This window comes from Branchiostoma floridae, chromosome 4 (assembly GCF_000003815.2).
Source record: "Branchiostoma floridae strain S238N-H82 chromosome 4, Bfl_VNyyK, whole genome shotgun sequence".
In the NCBI taxonomy this organism is placed as follows: Eukaryota; Metazoa; Chordata; class Leptocardii; order Amphioxiformes; family Branchiostomatidae; genus Branchiostoma; species Branchiostoma floridae.
In genome coordinates, this window is record NC_049982.1 from 807,296 (window position 1) to 829,795 (window position 22,500).

The following is a 22,500-nucleotide window of genomic DNA, read 5'->3' on the forward strand; positions in this document are numbered from 1 at the left end:
GAGCCGATTGTACCAGGCTATGGCTGGACTAGAACTGGAAAGGTCTTACGCATGCGGTGGCTAATTGAATACTGTTTATTAGGCCTTTTTGATGCTGTCATGCCACCGGTAAATCTGCTTTGAGATTAGCCTTGCTCACTGAGGGGTAAAAGTATTCGGTTTGAACTGCCTACAGTACCCAATAAACCTAGCTATCGCATGTCCCACATGCATATGCCATAATGACATAGAAAATGAATTTCATTTTGTAATGGATTGTCCGACTTATGAAGAAGACCGTCAAAAGTTATTTCAAAATATTGTATGTAAGTCCGAAATTGTACTGCCACATGCTAGGTCAGAGGTATTCCATTTGATATTATCATGTCCTGTTCATATATCTGCCTACGTAGGCCAATTTATTTACAACTCATTGCAAAAACGAGATAATGCTTTATGATACTCACTAGATTGTTTATACTGTTACATTAGTTGTTAGTTATTTGTATTAGTATATAGTTGTTCACATTGCCATACATTGTAACTGTTACAATTGTTGCGCAATAAAGTTCTTCTTCTTCATGCTATTACAATGGATATAGAATATGGGGATAAAGGTCAACTGGAGTTGAACTGGGATTGTTTGTAAAGATGTTTACAGAAAAAAATCCCAAATCGACAAGAAACCAGGAAAGTCTGTTTCTATATTGAATCTAGCTATCAACGAACTGATAAAAACATGCAAGCAAAAACACGTAACGCCGACGTAGAATACCAGAACAAAATTTGAATTTCCCGCCACACGTGTTGGTACCGCTGTGCATGCCGGGTGCGAGGGAGCTGCCGAACAGAAAACAAACATGGCGGCCGGAAGTTGGGAGATCAAACTTTTGGGTCTGGATAACTTCCTCCTACATCTGTCCTAACCCGCCTGTCCCGGTAGCCGCAGCAACATGCCGCGGGAGCAAGAGCTTCTGGAGGCCGCGAGGCTCGGAAACATCGCGGTGATCGAGAAGCTATTGGCGCCGAAAGCGAAGCGATCGCCCGTCTCGCTACAGGCTTTGGCCAGGTGGGTGTTGGTGGGGAGGGGGGCTGTGTATGTGTCGGAATTCGGAGGAACCAAAATTTGATTTACACGTAGTTGACACGGCACACATGCTGGGATGATTAATGAGGAAATAATTGATTAACACCCTGCAAGTTATCAAATCTGTCAACAAACAGATGACTTTTGTAGGCTGTTTTATATCGAGTTAGATTTGGTGGGAGTTGTTTCTGGCGTTTGCTTACAAGTGAAAATGAAAGGAATTTTCTAAATCCACTCACGTTGGTGATAAATTCATCGGCGTCTTTCCCACAGAGGCCGTACCACGAGACCTATAAGTAAGGGTCAACAGTCAAGCCTGTACTAGTGACTACTTCTGCATACAGTTTGCCACTTTTGGATTTTTTTCCCAAAAGAAGTTTGGTACATGTACTTGTAGTTGTAACAAGGCAAGCAAGCAAGCAAGTTGAATATTCAATATGTCTAACTTAAAGTTGATGGCAGTTTATTTGGCTTCAATGTAATACAAGGCAAACTATAATTTGTATAGGGACTTTTCGCCCTGCCTCGAAACTTCCCTGAGCCTCCATGGCAAACTGCTGTACATATCTACGATATTTGCTGTAGGTTTATTATGCACCCACTCAGGTAAGACACATATTTTTTGCATCACCCACATTTTAAAGAAATAACTTGGGAATGAGACCATTTGTGATCAAAAGTTGTGCCAGGTGATGTAGTGAAACCTGATAGGCCTTCAACCAGTCAGGTTTTAAATAAGTTGGATTGTTGTGAAGACAATAGATTACAGCATTGAACCTCATTAAAACAAACTAGATGAATGGAGACTTCCTAAGTAGTAAGTAAAGTTCCTTTTTGATAAGGCCATGTTGGTTTGATTGTGTGGATGACATCTGCACGCACAGCAATTTTCGGCTGTATTAAAAAAACGAGAAAATGGTTTTTAATACCTGTATACTCTAAATCGTACAAAGCAGCTCGTGCAAAACGAGTAAATACATGCAGTGGGTTGCAAAAACAATATCGGAAAATTTATACTAATGTCATAGAGTGCCGGTTAGGCCAGACACAGCGAAAAAAAATGACAAAATAGAAAGCCTGATAAAAACGACTAAAAAACGCCGGAGCCTAGCCTCTGCTTGGAGAGTATTTATTCGTATGCTCGCACCAGTTTAGGTGTTCCTAAGGGCTGTCATCCATATAATGAATGATAATGAATGAATGAATGAATGAATGAATGAATGAATGAATGAATGAATGGTTTATTCAATCATTATGATCAGATGAAAATCAAATCAACACGGCTTAACCTTTAGGAATAAAATTGGTATGAGACATTAGGTCATGCTGAAATCATGGGCTTCTGATAGAAAGAGAAGTAGGGCTGAATTAATTATTAGTGAAACAGGAAGTGTTAGGAATTCCTATTGTGGAGAATCGCGCTGACTAGTATTACTATTTCAGGCATGTTGCTGGAGGGCAGATTTCTTTGTGAGCACTTTATAAGCCCTTTCTTTGTGAAATATGTGTGAAAATGTGGCCTCCTGAGCTAGTCAGGGTCAGGTTGTGAGTGTCAGGGGTGGCTCTGTGACTCAGTGTCTGGATACTGTAAAGGTGGCATGACACAGTATTTCGCCTATGGGGATTTACAGGGTTAAGGACTCCGAATTTATAGCAGGGTACACTTGTCGGCTCATGCTTTTCTAAAAGTCACATGTATCTGATCCCCAGCGAAGCAGATCGATCAAATGTGTACCGCCCAAGATTTGACATAGAAATCCACACTGCTCGGCCCCAAAATAGCAAATTAGACCAGAGGCCAAAGTCCGGGAAAATATTTCAGGTTGCCAAAGGTTCAAGGCCATTATTTATTTATTCATTTGGCTGATGTTATGTAGTCAGCCAAGGCCGCCCAACTAGCCGTTCAAGGCCTTAATCCTGAGCTGTGCAAGAGCCGTCCCTCGGATAGGACGTTAAATGGAGGTCCCGTGTCTGGGGAGAGCCATACCCCGGGCACATTAAAGAACCCGCCACATGTGCGATGGTGCGGTGTGAGCGGTTCACAACCTACAGTACCTTGGCCGCACCTGGGGCAATTACAATGTACTGTCGTATTGAGGTCACCTGAGTGGCGCCGAATGGCAGCTCACTCCAGACCCTTGCGATTTAGCCCCGCCTATTGTAAGCTCCTCGCAATTCAGCCCCTGGCTGCAAAGAGTGAGAAGTCGGCCCACACAATAACAAATAATAACAGAATTCTGATACTTCGGTCCTTGGTACGAGTCCCCTGATATGCTCAGATGTTGTGCCCTTATCTTCACTTCACTCAGATGGTAATGACTACCTAGCTTACAGGGACTGTAAGGGACGTCCTTCAGAATCAGATGGTCTAGATGTTTGAGGAGAGCCACACCTCAAACCCACCAGAATTATCATTATTAAGAGTAGGGTTCTTTCCCACTTGTATAGTTGTAAGAAGAACAGTCTAATCTGCCCGGATATGCAGCTTGTACTCCTCAGTACGAACATGGTATGTTACATGTATTCCAATTGCCAAAGGCTGTTGTGTTTATCAGGCGCCAGTAACAGGTATACAATACAAACAAACATCATACCACATGCTACCTTGACTTGAGGGAGGTTTTCAACTGGTTCACACCTACAATGTACTATAATGGCTCTTCCCTGTTGGTTTGAGCAGGTAACGGGCACAATGTCGCACACCTTTTTCACTATATCTAAACACAACACAACAACTTCACGCGCCTCTAAGCTGCTTGTTGTTATTTAAGTCAAGACAGGAAGAGATTGTTGACAAACTTTTCACATCTATACAAATTCTGTTTCCAGTATTGACACTAAACACAATTGAATTGTGTCTGTTCAGTATCTGTAAGCAGTCAACACAGAAGTCTACAAGGAAGTCGCAGATGAATCACAGTCTGTCACAGGGCTCTAGCCAGCTCGACATTTTTTTCCGTCAGCCAATTCCCATAATATTGTCGCGAAAACACTATTCCAGGAGTTAGAGAGACTGAACTGAGACCTCGAAAAACGGGTTTTAATGAGATTATCGTATGCGAAAGGGCACCGAAACACATCGTCAACAATCATGACAATAGCAAAACCAACAGTGTGTGGCTTCTACGGCCGTGGACGCCTGTAGCAGCCTGTAGCTTCCACCAAGGAGCTTTTATCAGATTTTTGTCCGTCAAAGTTGACGGATTGGTTTTAAAATTTTCCGTCACACGCAGCAAAGTTCCGTCCATTGACGGAAAAACGGACGCTGGCTAGAGCCCTGGTCTGTCATCACCTCCCTGTGTGCATGTTGAGCTAAGGCCACACCAATTTAATTTGTTGGTTCTCGGATTTTTTAGTCCCAAGAAAAATAATATACATAGGTTTTGCTATTTCAGACCTTTAGAAAACCCCATTCCAGGGCCACATACTGCTGATAAACCAATCAGAGCGCTTATTTGCAGTCACATGATCAGAACAGCGGTATAAAATCAAAGGAAGAGATTTATTGGATAAATCATGCCATGAAAAGCTGAAAACTTGACTTCTTAACTTGTTTTTTGTGTTATATAAGTTCGGCACAGACTTTTTGCAATTTTTTTTTTTTTTCGACAGAACGCCCCAATTTTTTTCTGAAAAAATCAGAAAACCAAGAGATTAAATTGGTGTGACCTAAGGACCACTTTATGTTGGAAATGGTATACCGTGACTATACCGTCATGTAACTCTTGTTTGCTCTTTATATCGGCGCGTTCTTTATACCGGCACATGGCGGTTTAAAACGTCACACGCCGGTTAAAGGGTGGCCAGTATAAAGCAGCCCTAAGCTTACTTTAAGGTCATATTCATGAATTATTCCTTTCTATTGGTGTTGTGTTGAAAAAAAATTTTGACATGATGTAGGGTCAATGTGCTCAACAAAGAATGAGCGACCTTGGTGCATTTCCTGTAGGTTCATTAGAAAGATGTAAGATATGTATGCCTGAATTGAGTGTGAAAGAATTGGTGCAAAGTGCCTTTCCCTTTTTTTTTGTGCACCCAATTTTTTTTTGGTTGGGTCAAACCTGTCTATAGTGGCCCGGCTGGCCACTCAAGAGATTGGAGAATGTTGCCACTATAGACAGGTGGCCACTGTAGAGAAACATGATTAGATAAATAAATTTCAGTACCCACTAATCTTTCTCACCAAGTGATATTGTCTCGATTGCCTCAAAATGGCTTAAGTCAAATATACCGAAAATGATTGATATTGACATGTACCATGTTGGTAAATTCACCAACAAAGGCTTGTGCTCTAACGTTCAAGGTACGTGTACCTTCTCCTACCACCAAAATGGCCCTGTCAGGAACTCCAAATATCCCAAACTACAATTGTAAACTCGGCACAGGGTGACATACGGCCGCCGTCTGGTCGCAATAGGCAACTTTTTTCTATATCTACGGGCCCGGAAGTCATGTGGCCGTGGACGCGTTTGCATTGACAGGTGGTCGCTTTAGTCTATTTCTTAATGCTCAGGTCAATGGGAAAAGGGACCAACTAAAAGTGACCGCAATGGCCAGGAGGTCGCTGTGCACAAGTGGCCACTAATACAGGCTTGACTGTACTCCCAAAAATGAATTTCAAGCCTTGTGTTCCTACTAGTAGCTGATGATCATTCCACTATATATCTTATGGGGTACTGTAAACCCTCAGTCTGCTGTATTATGTACATGTACAGGCAGCAGGGCTTGAAATACTATCTTCTGCATACCTGCACAGCAGGTAACATTAAAAATTACCTGCACCAGACAAATTTTACCTGCACCACACTGAATTTAGGAATTATGGATCGCACTGAAATTGTTCAGGAACTATCGCTTTTTTAATCTTATACTTAATAGGTGGTAAAAGTCAATGCAGGAAATTACAATCTACATACACCTACGTCATAGGACATTTATGTATAAAGCCCCAGTACATGGACCAGTGCAGATTTGGTGCAGGTAGACACCATGTACCAGAAATACCTGCACAGCTTCAAGTTCAATTTCAACTGCACTAACCTGCATATGCTGGTGGTATTTCAAGCCCTGCAGGTAGTCAGTGTTGATAGACAGAGCCTGTAATATAAAAGCAATAACTGACTGGCAGATCAATCTACTGGTCACAAGTTATCAGATTACCAGCCGATCCCAATGTGATTAGACGAAGCCACACCAAAACTGTTTTTCTTATATTCAATTTTCTTACTACATTGTAGATACATCAAACTCTGTAGCGTGTATGGTTAGAACATTAAGTCTTGTTAACAAGATAAAAGAATGGAGAAAAATTTGCTGAACACATAAATGGATTTAATAATGTGTAAACCTAATCAATTTGTAATGCATGGAAAACGTTGAAAGAACACAGTGTGTGCATATTGGTATAGTAAAGTCGAGCGTAGGGGGCCCCTACGCTGTGGTTTGTATCCCCTATGCTGTGATTTGTGAATTGCACTCCCCATTTGCCAGCACATTTAGTGCAATTATCCGGATGGTGCAACATTTAGCAGTGGCGGCGGCACCGGGGGGGCAGGGGGGGCGGCTGCCCCCCCGAAAAATATGTTGGGGGGGCGTCGCCCCCCCAAAAAATCAAGCTGAAACCTTTTTTTTTTTTTTGATAATGGAAATTTCATTCAATCAAACTAGTCTAACGTCAAAATTTACGCCTGAAAACGCAAGAAATGACGTTTCAGAGAGTCCCGATTTAAAAATTTCGCCAGAGTTCCCTTGTGACGGCTCGCGTCTTCGGCCATGTCGGCGCAGGACAATATGTTGCGGGAGCGTCGCTCTCAGAAATCTTTTAAACTAATAGAAATTTAACTTTCGTACTTAGCTTAGTTTACAAGCAGAATGTGGCCCTCAAATGCTGGAAATGACGTTTCAGGCGGTCAAGATTTCAAAACAAGTTTTCTCCGGACCTCCCTAGCCGCGGATGACTAAGTGTGCCTCCGGCGCTCACAACGACATGGTGAAATGGTTGAGGCGTGGGTCATCGCCCCTTAAACATCTTTCTTTGACAAAAATTGCATTAAATTTAGCATAGTCCGTCAGCAAAATTTGTCCCTCAAAATACAGAAAATGGGGTTTCAGAGGGTGCAGATTTTAAAATTTCCCCAGACCAACCTTGCGACAGCTTGCACCTTCCGCACTCGAAATCGTGAATATATTTGGGGGGCATCGCCCTCGCTAAAACCATGTGTCTTTCTAACAGAATTGCCATCAAAGTTAGCTTAGTCTCGCAGCAAAATTTGGCAGTCAAAACGCAGGAAATGGCGTTTTAGAGGGTCAAGATTTCAAATTTTCCCGGGGGAGCATGCCCCCGGACCGCCCTAGGATGGTCGCGCCTCCGGCGCGACAAGTAGTGCCTTCGGCACTACATGTGCGGCATAATTTTGTCAGTAAAAGTTCGCCCCCCCAAACGAAATTTGCTGCCGCCGCCTCTGTTTAGTGAAGTTATTCAGCTAGACTGCATCTCTATGGAACTTTGGGATTCCGTGCATCTGTATCTGTATCCATATAGCCGGTATAACCGCCCTTTGGCGTAACACACCAGCTTCTGTATCTGTATCCATATAGCCGGTATAACCGCCCTTTGGCGTAACACACCAGCTTCTGTATCTGTATCCATATAGCCGGTATAACTGCCCTTTGGCGTAACACGCCAGCTTCGCAGGCACACGGTGCCACAGCAGCTGGTTATATTAGTATTACACTGAACGATCCGTCACACCTAACCTTTGCACATCAATCTGCAATTAACAGACCTGTGCAATTATCCGTTGTGCAATATACTAGCTCCTACTGTACTATGTAAATGTAATGCTCACGTGTGCGCTGTTTGCCATGTGACTTTACCATGCTAAGATGCTTTCTACACTGTGAAAGAATCCAGGTGTGAACCCAGCTGTAATGTTTGCAGGGCTTGTACCGTTTTCTTCATGTCTACCGGTCAAGTTCAGTTTCAGTTCAGTTCATCCTCTGTAGAGAGGTGACACCACGCTTTCCACAAAGTCCTGTCTGGCATGACAGAGCAAAGCATGAACCGATGCATGAAGAAAAAAGCTGTGGCGTCGTGTGTGTCGTAACTGGACTAAACAGTTGGAGCCAAACCTCTGCTTGGACTGTTGGACAGTACTGTGAAGTGATGCTACAGCGTAGTACAGGTTCTCCTTAACCCCATCAAATTGGGCCTGGGGAAAAAACGTTGTGCTTCGTGTTTCCCAACCTACCCTAGAAACACCTGCTGATCCTTGCTTGTTTGGGGGGTGGGCAGTGGAGTCACATAGTTTTCAGTTAGAATTTTTATTTAGCCAGCTTCCTATTCAAGACATCAAGTAAAATACAGTACATGTACAGTAACTGCCTGTCCTATTTAATGAAGAATAAATATATCCACAGATTTGTGACCATCATACACAAAATTGAAGTTTGACATTGAAAATATAGGTATCCTCATGCATTTCAGTTTTACTTTGTTAAACTTTGTTAAAACTTAAATGTATTTTATCACCGACAGTGACTAGAGTTTTGGCTAAAGAAAAGATAATCCCTACCTACGGACCCTAAGTTTTTTTCAGACTGAAACAGGAAACACAACATTTTTTTCCCTGGGCCTTAGGAACTCGTGAAGCCGCCTCCACTTGGCGTGTGAAAAATTGTACCGATACATTTGGGGAATTGTTGTGTGCGAAGATTAGTGATGGTTTGATGGCAGCCCGTCGGTGTACATGACAGTGAACTGCTTTTAGAGGTATTGGAGGGCTGGATATTCATTACTGGAATACTGGGCTGCACATTTGCACCTACGGCCACACCAATTTAGTTTGGTACTACTAGTACTAGTTATTGTTCGTGGCACCGTATACATACGATACGGTGAACTGAACTGAACTCCTGTTTGAACCTTGATTTTTATTCATGAGAAGCTCAAATCGACCTGCAGGCTGCTTTTCATTGATTCAGAATTGAATTTTCATTGCATTATTTTTTTTTCAGAAAAAAATGGAGCAACAGGGCAAAAAATAGAAATAAAAAATTAATTCAAAAACTTGAAAAAGACTTGCAGTGGGTAAAGTAAAGGGCTAATAGTTAAGCTTTAAAGTAAGGATAGTAACTGTTAGTTTCCAGTTTGAGAAAAGCAGACAAGCACTACTGCTGTACAGTGTTTTATTGGAGGGCTGGAGATTCATTACTGGAATACTGGACTGCACATTTGCACCTACGGCATTACCAATTTAGTTTGGTACTATATAGTATAGTTACTTTTTCGTGGCACCTCGTACATACGAGCATGAACTGAACTGAACTTATGTAGTACTAGCAACAGGGAAAAAATTAGAATATAAAAATGCAAAAAGTCTGAGGTTAAGTTTACATGTAAGGGCTAACTGCCTTTAGAAGTAAGAATATTATAAAGAATAGTAAGTTTTCATATTGAGAAAAACAAACAAGTGCTTCCACTAGTATTGTATAATTTTAGTTTCTTGAAAATTATCAAGAGCTCAGTTTTTACAAGTTTGTTCTTCGTGAATGAAAAGTTTTACTGCTGCAACGATAAGTAATATACCAATGCTTTAAGGGCCTTAAAAAGGCACTTGACTTAGGTGAATTTACAACAATGGAAAGCTGTTAAACGGCTACATTATATTAATAATTTAATGGTAAAAATTTGTTGTGGATTATGTTTTTCATTTTCGGAAATAGAATATGTTACTATTTATAGGTACGTCATAATATATTGTACTTTGTAGTTGGTACATTCACCATTATATTGGTCACTAGTACCTTGAGTGCACATGACAAATTGTTATATACATGTAACGCTAGTTCACCTTTATTTGCGGGGTAACCTTTATCCATTGTATTTAACACCAGGGTATTTTGGGATATCAAGTCGACGGACGGTGGTCTCAAACTTCATTATATCGAAAAAAATGCAATTTGAAACCACCTTCCATTAACTGACATCCCTAAATTATGTACTAACAACGGATATAGGTTACCCTGCGAATAAAGGTGACCTAGTGTTACATCACTCCGAATGACAAAGCTGCATCTGCTGAAGCCGTCTCACACGTGTCATACAGTTGTGTCCCTGTGAGACCTAGTGCTCCAGTAGACGAGAGGGTGGAGAAGGAATTGTACACACCTCCATCACCATAAAAAGTCATGTGCAGGTCAGGCAAAACAGGTATTACTAAATGCTTGTCTGCCTGCTCATCTGTCGAATCAACAGGAGAACCATTAAAAAAAAAGTGTTACATCAAGTGTGACTGGACTGTCTATCGTTTGGTTTTATTTGTTGTTTGTCCAGTTTGTGGTGAGCCAGTCCTAACTGCCAGGATAATGCTGGATAAATGTTATATGATATATCATATGCCTAATGCTTAGGCCAGGAACGTCTGGCCCCTTGCTCCTCTCCGTTAGAACTCTCCAGGTTGCCACTTGATATATAACATTATACTGCAATTTAGAAGCCGCTTAATTGCACACCCCATTTGCCAGTGCATTTTGTTCAATTATCCGAATGGTGCAACAAAGCGAAGTTATTAAGGTGGACTGCACCACCACAGGATTTTGAGATTTCGTGCAATTAACAGAAGTGTGCGATTATCCGTTGTGCAATTAACTGACTTCTTATGTTACAGTATATATATTATGTCCGTGAACAGTTGCTGGTGTGTTACGCCGAAGGGCGGTTATACCGGCTATATAGATACAGATACAGATACAGTTTGCGGCGAGGCACCAGTCCCAACTGCCAGGATAACACCGGATAAATGTTACATTATACATATATGTGTGTGTGTGTGTCTGGACCTTCCTAGCTGTTTAATGCTAGCTGTTTAACATCTGGTTTATTTGTTGTTTGTCCAGTTTGCGGCGAGGCACCAGTCCCAACTGCCAGGATAACACCGGATACACCCCCCTGCATCATGCTGCACTCAACGGACACAGGTGACCAGGCTTTTAGCCAGGCATGCGTCAACGCGTCATCTGGACGCACTTTTCTTAGAATAACAAGAAATTTGATGCCCCTGGACGCCCTATACTGGGGAGAAAATCCTCTAATAAGCATAAAATTCTGATTGACCAAGGATGCAACCAGGTCATCTGTGGTCACAGTCTTATACTGTGACATCTGTAACAGTATTTTTACCTCTTGGGATACCTAAGAATGCACTGTTTCAACTTAAAATCATGAAAAACTCTGGACCATGGAATTTGGATGCCCCCCGGACCCCCCTACAATAGTCACTTACCGCGACTCACCGATAAGTTTGGACTCCCTATTTTAAAATCCTAGCTAAAGCCTGCAGGTGACTGACATGTTGTATCAGGCCTGTACTAGCTAGGGTTTTAGTATAGGGAGTCCAAATCTCTTAGTGAGTGAGATTCACCATGCGGCAAACGCTACAGGCACGAGTATTATAGGGGGGGCAGGGGGTATCGACCTTCCATGGTTCGGGGTTTGAGAGAATTTTAAGTTAAAATGGTGCATTCTGAGGTATCCTGAGGGGCAAAATTACTGTCAGTGGCATCCCTGGTCAGTCAGAATTTCATTCTTGTCAGAGGAATTGCTCCCCAAGGGCCTCTTCATTGCGTCTAGTGCGTCCAATTTCTTATTATTTTTAAAACAGTGCGTCCAATTGATGCCTTGATGCATGCCTTGGTCAAGAGGCAGGCACTAAGGCCCGGGGAAAAAATGTTGTGTTTGAGATTATAGCCCTGAAGTAATTAGGGTTGGTAGATATAGTAGAATGGCCTATTTGCCAGTGAATTTGCTAGAAAACGATTCTGCAACATTTTTGTAACTATCCAACTAAGATGTCAGATGTCCCTTGCCAGTGCTAGCAGTCGACAAAATAAAAAAAATAGGGCTAGCACAGGCAGTTTTTTGCTAGGGGTCAGTTAGCTAACCGGACATTCAGCATTTTTGTCTTAGGCCTAAGTAAGGCCACAGCAAGGAAATTCTATGGATGACATCCTATGCAGAGTGCAAAAAGGATGAAATAGCGTGAAAAAAAAACAAGATGGGTTAAAAAAAACAAGATGGCTAAATTTTCAAAATAGACACCATAAACATTGTAACAAGATTTGAAGTGACAAAACGTGGCATCACAACTAACAAGGCATCCATTCCTGTATTAAAGAAGTGAACTAGTGTAATAAAAGTGATACTAGTGTGGTACACTGGTATCACTTGCCAAGCTGGCGACTACATTCATGGCTTCCATATAGGTGGCACTTTTGCAACTATCAAACAAGTTTCACTTCTGCAACTATAGTCATGGCTAACTCCCTAGTGTCACTTCTACAAGTGTGATTAGGCTACTACACAATATTCTTGGTTATTTTTTCTGAAATCAGGCAAAAATTAATGAGCGCGCTGATGTCATCCATAAAATTTACTTGCTGTTGCCTAATGTACTACATGTATGAATGCTGTCTCTATTCACAGGGAAGTGGTGGCCTTGCTGCTGAACTATGGTGCCTCTGCTAACCTGGCCGATAGCAAGGGCAGTTACCCGCTCCACCTAGCAGCCTGGACCGGTAATGCAGACATAGTGAGGTCCCTGATACTGCACGGCCCTTCACACGCTAAGGTCAATGAAAGGGTAAGAGACTAATAGCATGAAAGTTCAGCTTGGTAAATGATTATTAATATTATAGAGAAACTAAACTTAACCAACACTGGTAAAATGGATGGGATTTACCAGGGCAAGTGAAAGTGCCAATCGGGCAAGTGCATGTCCTACCTCAATTGCAGGGCAAGTAAGATTTTTCCGCGAGTGTCACATTTTGATATACTTATCACTTTGATATACATCTCACAGTCATGCCATCAAGCATTGGTCAATACAGAAAAATAAAAATAGAGCCCATAGTAAAAGAATTACATCACTGGATGTAAAAGCACATAGAGAAATGTTATAAATTTCAAGCATGTGAAAAATTCGTTGGGCAAATAAATGTTATATGTACTTGCCTTATAGGACAAGTAAATGTTAGAAAACTTGTTAAACCCTGAACGCTGTAATAGCCAATAAAAGTACTATGTATTAAACTGTTGTTTATGCAGAACAAGGACAGTGAGACGCCTCTGCACTTTGCTGCCCAGTACGGACACACTGCCGTCGTAAAGGTGCTGCTGGAGGTACGGACGCTTGTTTCTATGTTTCTTTGTTGTTGTTTCATTTATTGTCCTACACTCCGATGTCCTTCTTGACACTCTATCCTAGATTGTACATTGTACCACTACTTCAGTTGCCTGCAGTTCTGATGTGGTGGTGACTATAATCGTAGGTATACAGTGCCCGAAATACTTTTTTCAGCCAGGTTGTCTAAGTGGCAACTGAGTCAAAAGCCAGGTTGCACCATCAACATTTCAGGTTGCCCCACTTTCAAGCGGGAAGAGGCACCTCTGTAAATATTGTACATACATGTAGCGTCTGTCCTCCCTGTCATGACCAGTGGAAGACTGCTATCTTCAGTGAGCTAAAACTGGATCGAGATCACCTTTTCTTTCTTTTCCCACAGCACCATGCTGACCCCACCATGAGAAACAAGCGTGAGGAGGCGCCGCTGGACCTGGCGTGTCTGTACGGCCGCCTGGACACCGTAGAGCTGCTTCTGAGGAAGCACCCTACTCTGCTGGACCGACCGGGGGGCCAGTCCACCCCCCTGCACCTGGCCTCGCGAAACGGCCACAAACCCGTGGTGCAGGTGTTGCTGGAGGCTGGCATCGATGTCAACAAGACGGTAAATTTTGTTTCAATACACGTTCGTCATACAGACATCAAATCAGGAAGTAACAGCAGTAAATAAAAAGATTACCGGGAAATCCAAACACTGTAATGATATACAAAATGTAGCATTATTACTATGCTAACCATAGAACATTGTTAATGGACATACAAAATGATATACATTGTGTATGGTCAAGGTAAATTTGGGCCCTTTTTTTCCTGCAACCCTCTCTCATACGTTACTCTAAGCCATGGTGTTCAAACCATGTATCTTCTAGGTGCAAAGTACTTATAACAATTTACCACAACACAGACTGAGAATTGCTTGGTCCTACATTTTTTTTTTACATTCTAACCATTATACAGTTGTAAAACAATGTCAATGGATATATGATCATAATGATCACGATGATCAAGGGAAATTTTGGCCCTTTTTTCTGCAACCCACACTCATGAGTAACACTAAGTCCTGATGTTTAATGCATAAATATTATACAAACAAACTGTTGTTTTCACAGACTGAGAATGGTTCTGCCCTGCACGAGGCTGCTCTGTGTGGGAAGGTGGACATCGTCAGGCTGCTACTGGACTGTGGTAGGTGCCATTATAGTCATTTATGGTCATACATGTACATTACCAACTCAAGGGGTATTCTTTCCATACCCTTTACCAGTTGTATCATACCACCTCCCTTTCTTCTGTTCTGCATGGAGATTAACTATGACTTTTATTTACGGACGTATTCCCACAGGCGTGGATCCACTGATCCAGGACAAGTCGGGACAGACGGTTCTGGAGCTGCTCGCTGGGATCCCCAAAGCCTCCGAGATCACCAAACTGATCAAAGGTACCGTACCTCTGGGCTTTTCTTGAAGAAAGTGGTCAGAATTTTCCCGTTGAGTCATTAATGAGAAATACAGTGTAGCAGTAGACCCACAAATTGAGTTGTAAAAGTATTCGTTTGTTACTTTTTAAGGAAAAACTGTGATAGTTATCAGTCATAGTTTTTTGATACCTAGTGTACTCCACATATGGTGATTTCCTTTGTCTTCCAACTCTCTTCAAAGCCTCTGCACAAAGCATACAGTCACCATTTCTTGTAACTTTTCATCTGTTTCCATAATTTTTATGTAACATGTTCTCATCCTGCTTTTAGCTACTAGAAAAAGCGTGGGGCCGCGTAGCACAGTGGTAGTGTATTCGGCCCGTGACCAAGAGGTCACCGGTTCGAATCCGCCTGCCGTGTTGCCGGTCTTGTGCCCTTGGGAAAGGCACTTTACACGACTTTCCTCACTTTACTCAAGTGAAAAATGAGTCGCTCCTCGGATAGGACGTTAAATGGAGGTCCTGTGTATGGGGAGAGCCATACCCCATGCACGTTAAAGAACCCCCATACGTGCGATGGTGCGGTATGAGTGGATCAAAAACTTACAGTCTTGTGTACGTCTTACGTACCGTGCTTGCAGCCCTCAGCCTAATGAGGTTAAGCATGAATAAAGAAGAAGAAAGCTGCAAACTTACGTCTGTGTCTCTCATCACTCTATCTTTGTCTCTCCTCATCTCTACTCTGCTGCACAGAAGTCCCATCTAACAATAACGACCCACCGTCCAAACCTGGCCTGCGTAAGTCTGCTCTCTCCCATTCTACAGTCTAAAGCCTGTGCATGCAGTTAGCAGCTCAAAATACTCAGTGTTCTCACCAGGATTTGTTCACAGCACAGGGGCATCTTAGTGCAGCAAAGCCATGTGGTACGAGGGGCGTTCAATAAGTAATACCCGCAAGAACTCACACCAAAGGAGACTTTTGATAAAATGAAAGAAACTTACGGTAATGATACCCCATCATAAGCGTTTTACAAGGTCATATGATGGGGCATCATCACCATAAGTTTCTTTCTTTTCATCAAAAGTCTCCTTTGGTATGCATCCTTGCGCCGGATCACTGTGCGACACTCAACTGGCTCCATTTCAGGCCTGACTCAGTTCAAACACCTGTAAATCAGAAACCACAATTAGTTCAGAGCTGTTTTTTGCAACATAACCCATAGAGATATCAATCATTACACATGCAAAATTTCATCTAGGTCAGACAACTGGAAGTGGGTCAGTGGCATTACTTATTGAACGCCCCTCGTATGTGACTCAGGTGTGAGCATTGTAAGGGGTCTGGGGGAATTCTTCTCCTGAAAATGTTTTAATCTTAAACCTACAGAAACACTATTTCCTGCATTTTGAGGGCCAAATATAGGGAAATGTAGCTCTGTTACAAAACTACAGAAAACTCCCCTTTGTTGGTTGAAACACAGAATAATGGCCCAAATCACAGCATAGGGGATTCAAATCACAGCATATGGGCACCCTATGCTGAAAAGGCCTGGCGAGAACACTCAGATACTTTTTTCAGCCAGGTTGCCCAGGCAGCAACCTGACTCAAAAGCCAGGTTGGGCCAGCAACATTTCAGGTTGCCCCACTTTCAATAAGTTATTACTTTCTTCAAATCAGCAACTTGTCCATTATCTTTTACTTCTTCCAGTTACGTGTAACTACTTTTGTTTGATCTTTTCAAGAAATGAATACAAAATCCAACATGACCACTTTTTGATGCTCCCTTAGGCCTTCTTCATCGATGACATTTTTTGGAAACGTCAAAACTGTTGCAAGCGTGCGAAAAAAAAAGTTTGAGAGTACATTTTGAAATCTAAGTGGTCAGGAAGGTTGAACACATGTCTGAACGCACATGTGACATACATGTACTATGGTACACTGAACAATAGGTTCTTTCTTTATTTATGACTGACTTTGACTTCCTACGACATTTTTCGATTTTTTTTTTGGCATCCTACAACAGTTTTTGATTTTTTTGGGCATCCTACATTTTCTCATTTTACAGCAGCTGTAACCTGATATGTCTCCCCTAGATCACATGAACAAGCTGTGCCTACCAATCGGAAGCCTCGACTCCGCCCGCGAGCCCGTAACCGACAGCTCGCCGGAACACGTGCAGAGTCCGTACGACAACGTGCCGCAGCCCCTGCCCAGCCCCTACCACAATCCTGGAGACGACGACGAGGAAGACCACGATATTCCCGCGCCGCGACAGCGTACACTGTCATCTTCGGACGAAGAGAACTTGTATGACGAACCACCGCTAGAAGCCTACAGGGGCAGGGAAGACAAGGTAAAGGCATATCTTTTTTTTTTTTTTTTTTTTTGCACACCTTGGAGTAAACCGCCTTAGACACCAGGTTTGTACTAAACAGTACAAGCTGCATATCTGCAGAGATTTATTTGATCCTCTATCGGAAGGACTCCTACCTTTTTTGAGTGTAGCGTGTTCTTAAATGGGCTCAAGCTGTCATCTTCTGATGAAGAGAACTTGTACGATGAACCACCGCTAGAAGCTTACAGGGGCAGGGAAGACAAGGTAAAGGCACATCTTTGTTTGTTTGTTTGTTTTGCATACCTTGGAGTAAACCGCCTTAAACACCAGGTTTGTACTGAACAGTACAAGCTGCATATCTGGAGAGATTTATTTGATCCTCTATCGGAAGGACCCCTACCTTTTTTGATAAGTGCACGCAGTGTGTTCTTTAATGGGCTCAAGCTGTCATCTTCTGACGAAGAGAACTTGTACGACGAACCACCGCTAGAAGCTTACAGGGGCAGGGAAGACAAGGTAAAGGCATATCTTGCTTTGTTTCTTTGTTTGTTTTGCATACCTTGGAGTAAACCAACTTAAACACCAGCTTTGTACTAAACAGTACAAGCTGCATATCTGCAGAGATTTATTTGATCCTCTATCGGAAGGACTCCTACCTTTTTTGAGTGTAGCGTGTTCTTAAATGGGCTCAAGCTGTCATCTTCTGACGAAGAGAACTTGTATGACGAACCACCAATAGAAGCCTTCAGGGGCAGGGAAGACAAGGTAAAGGCACATCTTTGTTTGTTTGTTTGTTTGTTTTGCTACTGGTGTAGTAGTAAAAGAGAACTTGTATGATGAACCACCAATAGAAGCCTACAGGGGCAGGGAAGACAAGGTACAGGCACATCTTTCTAATGTTGATCTCCAAATAGTTTCTCCTTTAAATAGCAATGTGGCTGCTCTACAGCTCGCCTTTTAAACGTTTTAAGCCACAGTGTACGCTGTCATCCCCTGACTTGTACCATGAACCAGCAATAGAAACCTACACGGGCAGGGAAGACAAGGTACAGCTGCTGTAGCATAATTACTAAAAGTACCAAAAAATAAAAGTAGTCATCCTCAATCCTTCAGCTGCCGCATCTTTTAAGCTATCATCATCATCTTTTAAGCTGTAGTCAGTGGTAGATTTTTTTTCTTCTTCTACTGACGAGAACTTGGAGGATAAACTATTGTCCTCTCTAGTTTCAACATCACTTTCTCTTTGTCCTCTCCATCAGGCCGAGGATCGCCACAGCCAGAGCTCTTCGGGTAGCGCCTACGAGCTTCTGTCGGAGGCTACGTCCGGGCAGCCGCGGCGCAGCCTCGTCTTCAAGTTCGACCAATCGCCGATCTCGGAGGCCGGAACGTCCACTCCGCTGAGCCCCACGGGTTACAGCCAGCCTCCAACGCCAGATCACCCTCCGCCGTCTGCCAACACTGCTGAGAACACCATCCACATGAGGTAGTACAAGACTTGGTGGTAGTACATGTAATAGTAGTAACAGTGGTAGTATACATGTAGTAGTTACTGTTAGTAGTAGTAGTAGCACTTAGTAGTAGTAGTAGTAAGTAAGTAGTGCATGTAGTATATTCTCAGCCCCATGGGTTTCAGCCAGCCCCCACGCCAGAACACCCCCCACCGTCAGCCAACACCGCCGAGAACACCATCCACATGAGGTGGTAGTAGTGTAGTAGTAGACTGTAGTGGTGGTAGTAGTGGTTAGTTAGTTAGTCATAGTAGTAGTAGTGGTAGTAGTACTAGTAGTAGTAGTAGAAGTAGTAGTAGCAGCAGCAGTAGTAATAGTAGGTGTGCAGTCCTTTTTAGTGGAAGTAGTAGTAAGTTCTACTAGTAGTAGTAGTAGTGATAGAAGTAGTCACTGTGGTAGTAGCAATAGTAGAGGTAGCAGTAATAGTAGTAGTACAGTACTGTTACTGTCGTTGTCCTGTAGTAGTACTAGGAGTAGTAGTAATAGCAGTAATGGTTATAAAAAGTTGATGATGCATTGGTTTTTATTCCAACATTCCAACATCACAGTCAAACAGGCGTCTTTTTAATTATGGAAAAACACTCTAATTCTGGACTCAAGTCCATAACTCCAAAATGCTTTACCCGATCAACTTTATATTTTTATTGAGTACAAACCAAAGTGTAATGAATATGCGGAAAGCGTCAATGAGTCCCTTGGGACTAGTCCAATTATACTATAATTATATATAATTATATATAATTTTGGGGCATTATATATAATTATATATAACCCATTTCACCATTATACATAATTATATATAACCTATTTCACCATTATATATAATTATATATAACCCATTTCACCATTATACATAATTATATATAACCTATTTCACCATTATATATAATTATATATAACCCATTTCACCATTATATATGACCATTTCACCATTATACATAATTATATATAACCCATTTCACCATTATACATGATTATATATAATGCTGATGACCATTATACATAATTAGATATAAATCTTGTGATTATTATTCATAGTTATATCAATATATGCACCATTTATGACAATTATTCATAATCATGCCTAGCCCCCATAACCATTATACATAATTACATATAATTATACATGATTATAGATAATTATATATAATTATACATAATTATAGATAAGCATTAATGGATAAAGTGTAAAAAGACTTGTTTTGCTTAATGTTTACACCATATATTGCTTTCTGACTAAAAGAAATAATGTTGAGAGGCATTTTATGTCTATTGCACCACTTTGAAGCTAAATGCTGGTCATGATGTTCTGACCTGCTCAAAACCACTTGTATTGTCTGCTTAGTGCACAGCCTTAAATGTTACAGCATTAAACAGTCAGAGGTTGAGTCTGAGGCATGATTTTCTCAAAGCACTTTGTATTATGATGATTGTCGTAGGAAAGTTGCTTGGGACAGTTTTTTTTACACAAACCAACTGCAAGTCGCTGCTGCGTGTCAGTGGCATTGTTGTGAACCCTGGTGACTTGGAGATATTTTTCTGTACCAGCTGCTGGTCCTGTTGTAGCCTTCCTGCTACACACCTTCAGCGATCAGCCTGAATGCCTCCATCTTTCTGCGAGCTTCCACAACCTGATCGTACATTTGAGTTTTGTCGCTGGTCAAGTTTACTGCTGATATGGAATGATACTCTGATCACATACTAACATAAGTAAAATGGAGGCAGTGAGAAAGAAGGAGGCATGTGAGGAAATAACAGCTAGTTGATGGAGTCCCGGGTCCGCGTGTGTGAACAGGAAAGACTGTCATTGCCATAGGACCAGAAATCTTCCTCATATGAACTGGTGTCACAGCGATCTCGCCCCCGCCCCCACGCCCCATGATCTCGCCCTCCCTGGGGCGAAATCACTAGCGATCTCGCCCTCCCCAGCTAGTGCTCTCGCCCCCCCTTTAGCGATTTCGCCCCCTCCCCCCCAAAAAAAACGGGTTTACCTAACATTTTAGAAGTTGATTGGTATAAATCACAAAATGCAGTTTCAGAATGATATAAGTACACGAGTCTGATACCTAACTCCATCCATAGTATTAATATTAACGTCATTACATGTTGATATTTAAGACAGTTGAAGTTTTTTTTGGACAAGGAGAGTTGGGTCCCTTGTATTCCCATTATTGCAATATTATACTTGAGTCTCGACATAAGATTGTATTCCCCTGTCCTCAAGCAACCAATATATCTCCAATATGAAGCCTCTACAATGACCACAAAAGAAGTATGAAATGTCTTTATTAGTTATGAAGATATTAGGTATTCATTAGAATATCGCACATTTTGTTACATGCACCTCCATTATGACTGTTTTTCTAGTATTTGGGAACTGGTGCGTTTACCCGTGTTTCTTAGGACTGGTACTTTGTAGCATTTCGCAACAGGTACAATGTATATGAATTTGCGCGTATACATATATATAGAGATAGTGTTTATAATGAGAAACTATTATTCACTTGTGTTTTTGTTAGTGCTTTGGAAATGTTTCCTGCACAAGAGAGAAAATACTGTGACAAATTGAAAACATATAACTGACGTGTTCCGTTTCATAGATGTATAATATCGACTTTCGAGGTATAACATCTTCAGGTCATAAGGTGGCATATAGGTACCAGGTAACACACCATATACTTTACTCTCCAGGTGCAGTATAGTACCAGCAAGGAGCTTATATTGGTACCAGATAGCGAGCCTAATACAAATGTATGTAGTAACCAGTTGCTCTTGAGAACTCTCCGAGAAGCAATGTTCTTAGGGGGGACGAAAACACTGGCGGGTATTGGGGGGGGGGGGGCAAAAACGCTAAGGGAAAACGCTAGTGATCTCGCCCCTCCTGGCCCTAAATAAACATTCTTAGTGTGTACCTAGCAGGGGTGAAGAATTAAGCTAGGAGTATTGCAGACTTACTACTGTGCATGCAGGAGTATGTCTATCCTGGATCTGTTATGTTGTATGTGACCTTACTAACTATGATCTGTTGTATATCTTTTGCATGCAGAGAAATAATATATGACTGCAAACATATGACTTCGTTGTACACCTTCGTCGTTGTATGCCAGGCCTTTTCTTCATTGTTCCCTTGGTCTTTGGAGGCCACTTCTCTTTTTATCACCCAAGTGTGATAATTACCTCCCCATTTATCTTTTAATGATTATCTCTTTGTTCCTTGATGTTATCCAGCAACCACAATGGATGCACTAATTTGTAATACAGACACTATAGAGAAGTGAAATACAGTTGCAACCGGGTGAGAAATAGTTTATGATCTCATATAAACCTTCTAGACCAACAAGGAGTGTTAACTTGAAACCACAAGCCTTCAGGTTCTGAGCTTGCAGCAAAAGGATAGATTTACTTTTTAGTCTTTGAAAAAAGTAGCAAAAGCCCAACAATTAAATGTCATTCATTTAAAAAATCACGAAAAAAAATCACACATTGTCACATATTTGTCCCCTAGGAACAGGGCTGGGTTTTTTTTTGGGGGGGGGGGGGGCGTTGGTCTGCGATTTGCAACGTTGGCTATGTTCTCTTGTGCCGGGAAAGGAGTTTGCCGAGGAAGTGAGTTTGCTGTGGAAGGGGGTTGGCCGTGATAGTGAGTTTCCCCCGTATAAACTTGCTATCACGGCCATAAACTTAGATAAAGATAAAATACAAAATAGAAAGTCTGATGAAAACGACTAAAAAAAACGTTGAAAAACCGCCGAATCCTAACCTCTGCTTGAAGAGTAGGGGGTTGGGGGTTCTGACGAACTACACCACGCGCTTGAAGGTCCGTTTTTTTTTAATGTGAAAATTCTATCTAAAAGACTGATTTGTATCAACAGTAGGGTTGTAATCCTAGAAAAAAATCGCTGACTTTGAATGTATTTGAATCAAGGAGGTTTAATCATTGATAAATCATTGATAAAACCTCCTTTTTCAATGAAAGGAACCTTGCAGTTTGTAAG

General features: G+C 41.8%; 1 protein-coding gene across 1 annotated transcript; it reads left to right on the top strand.

Annotated features, from left to right (window-relative positions):
* The first annotated feature begins 826 nt into the window (after positions 1-826).
* On the top strand, positions 827-17,235 carry LOC118412915 (ankyrin repeat and sterile alpha motif domain-containing protein 1B-like). Its single transcript, XM_035815972.1, has 10 exons — positions 827-1,048; positions 10,964-11,044; positions 12,549-12,705; positions 13,170-13,244; positions 13,628-13,849; positions 14,355-14,430; positions 14,588-14,683; positions 15,415-15,459; positions 16,756-17,015; positions 17,209-17,235. The coding sequence occupies exons 1-10, from the start codon at positions 933-935 to the stop codon at positions 17,233-17,235; spliced, it is 1,155 nt and encodes a 384-aa protein (XP_035671865.1). The 5' UTR covers positions 827-932.
* Positions 17,236-22,500: the final 5,265 nt, after the last annotated feature.

Bases quoted from the DNA above. Each gene is read 5' to 3' on its own strand.
- LOC118412915 (XM_035815972.1), top strand. From the start codon at position 933: ATGCCGCGGGAGCAAGAGCTTCTGGAGGCCGCGAGGCTCGGAAACATC. The intron at 14,431-14,587 runs GTAGGTGCCATT...GTATTCCCACAG, and splicing joins CAGGCTGCTACTGGACTGTG to GCGTGGATCCACTGATCCAG. The intron at 17,016-17,208 runs GTAAAGGCATAT...CTTCTGATGAAG, and splicing joins ACAGGGGCAGGGAAGACAAG to AGAACTTGTACGATGAACCA.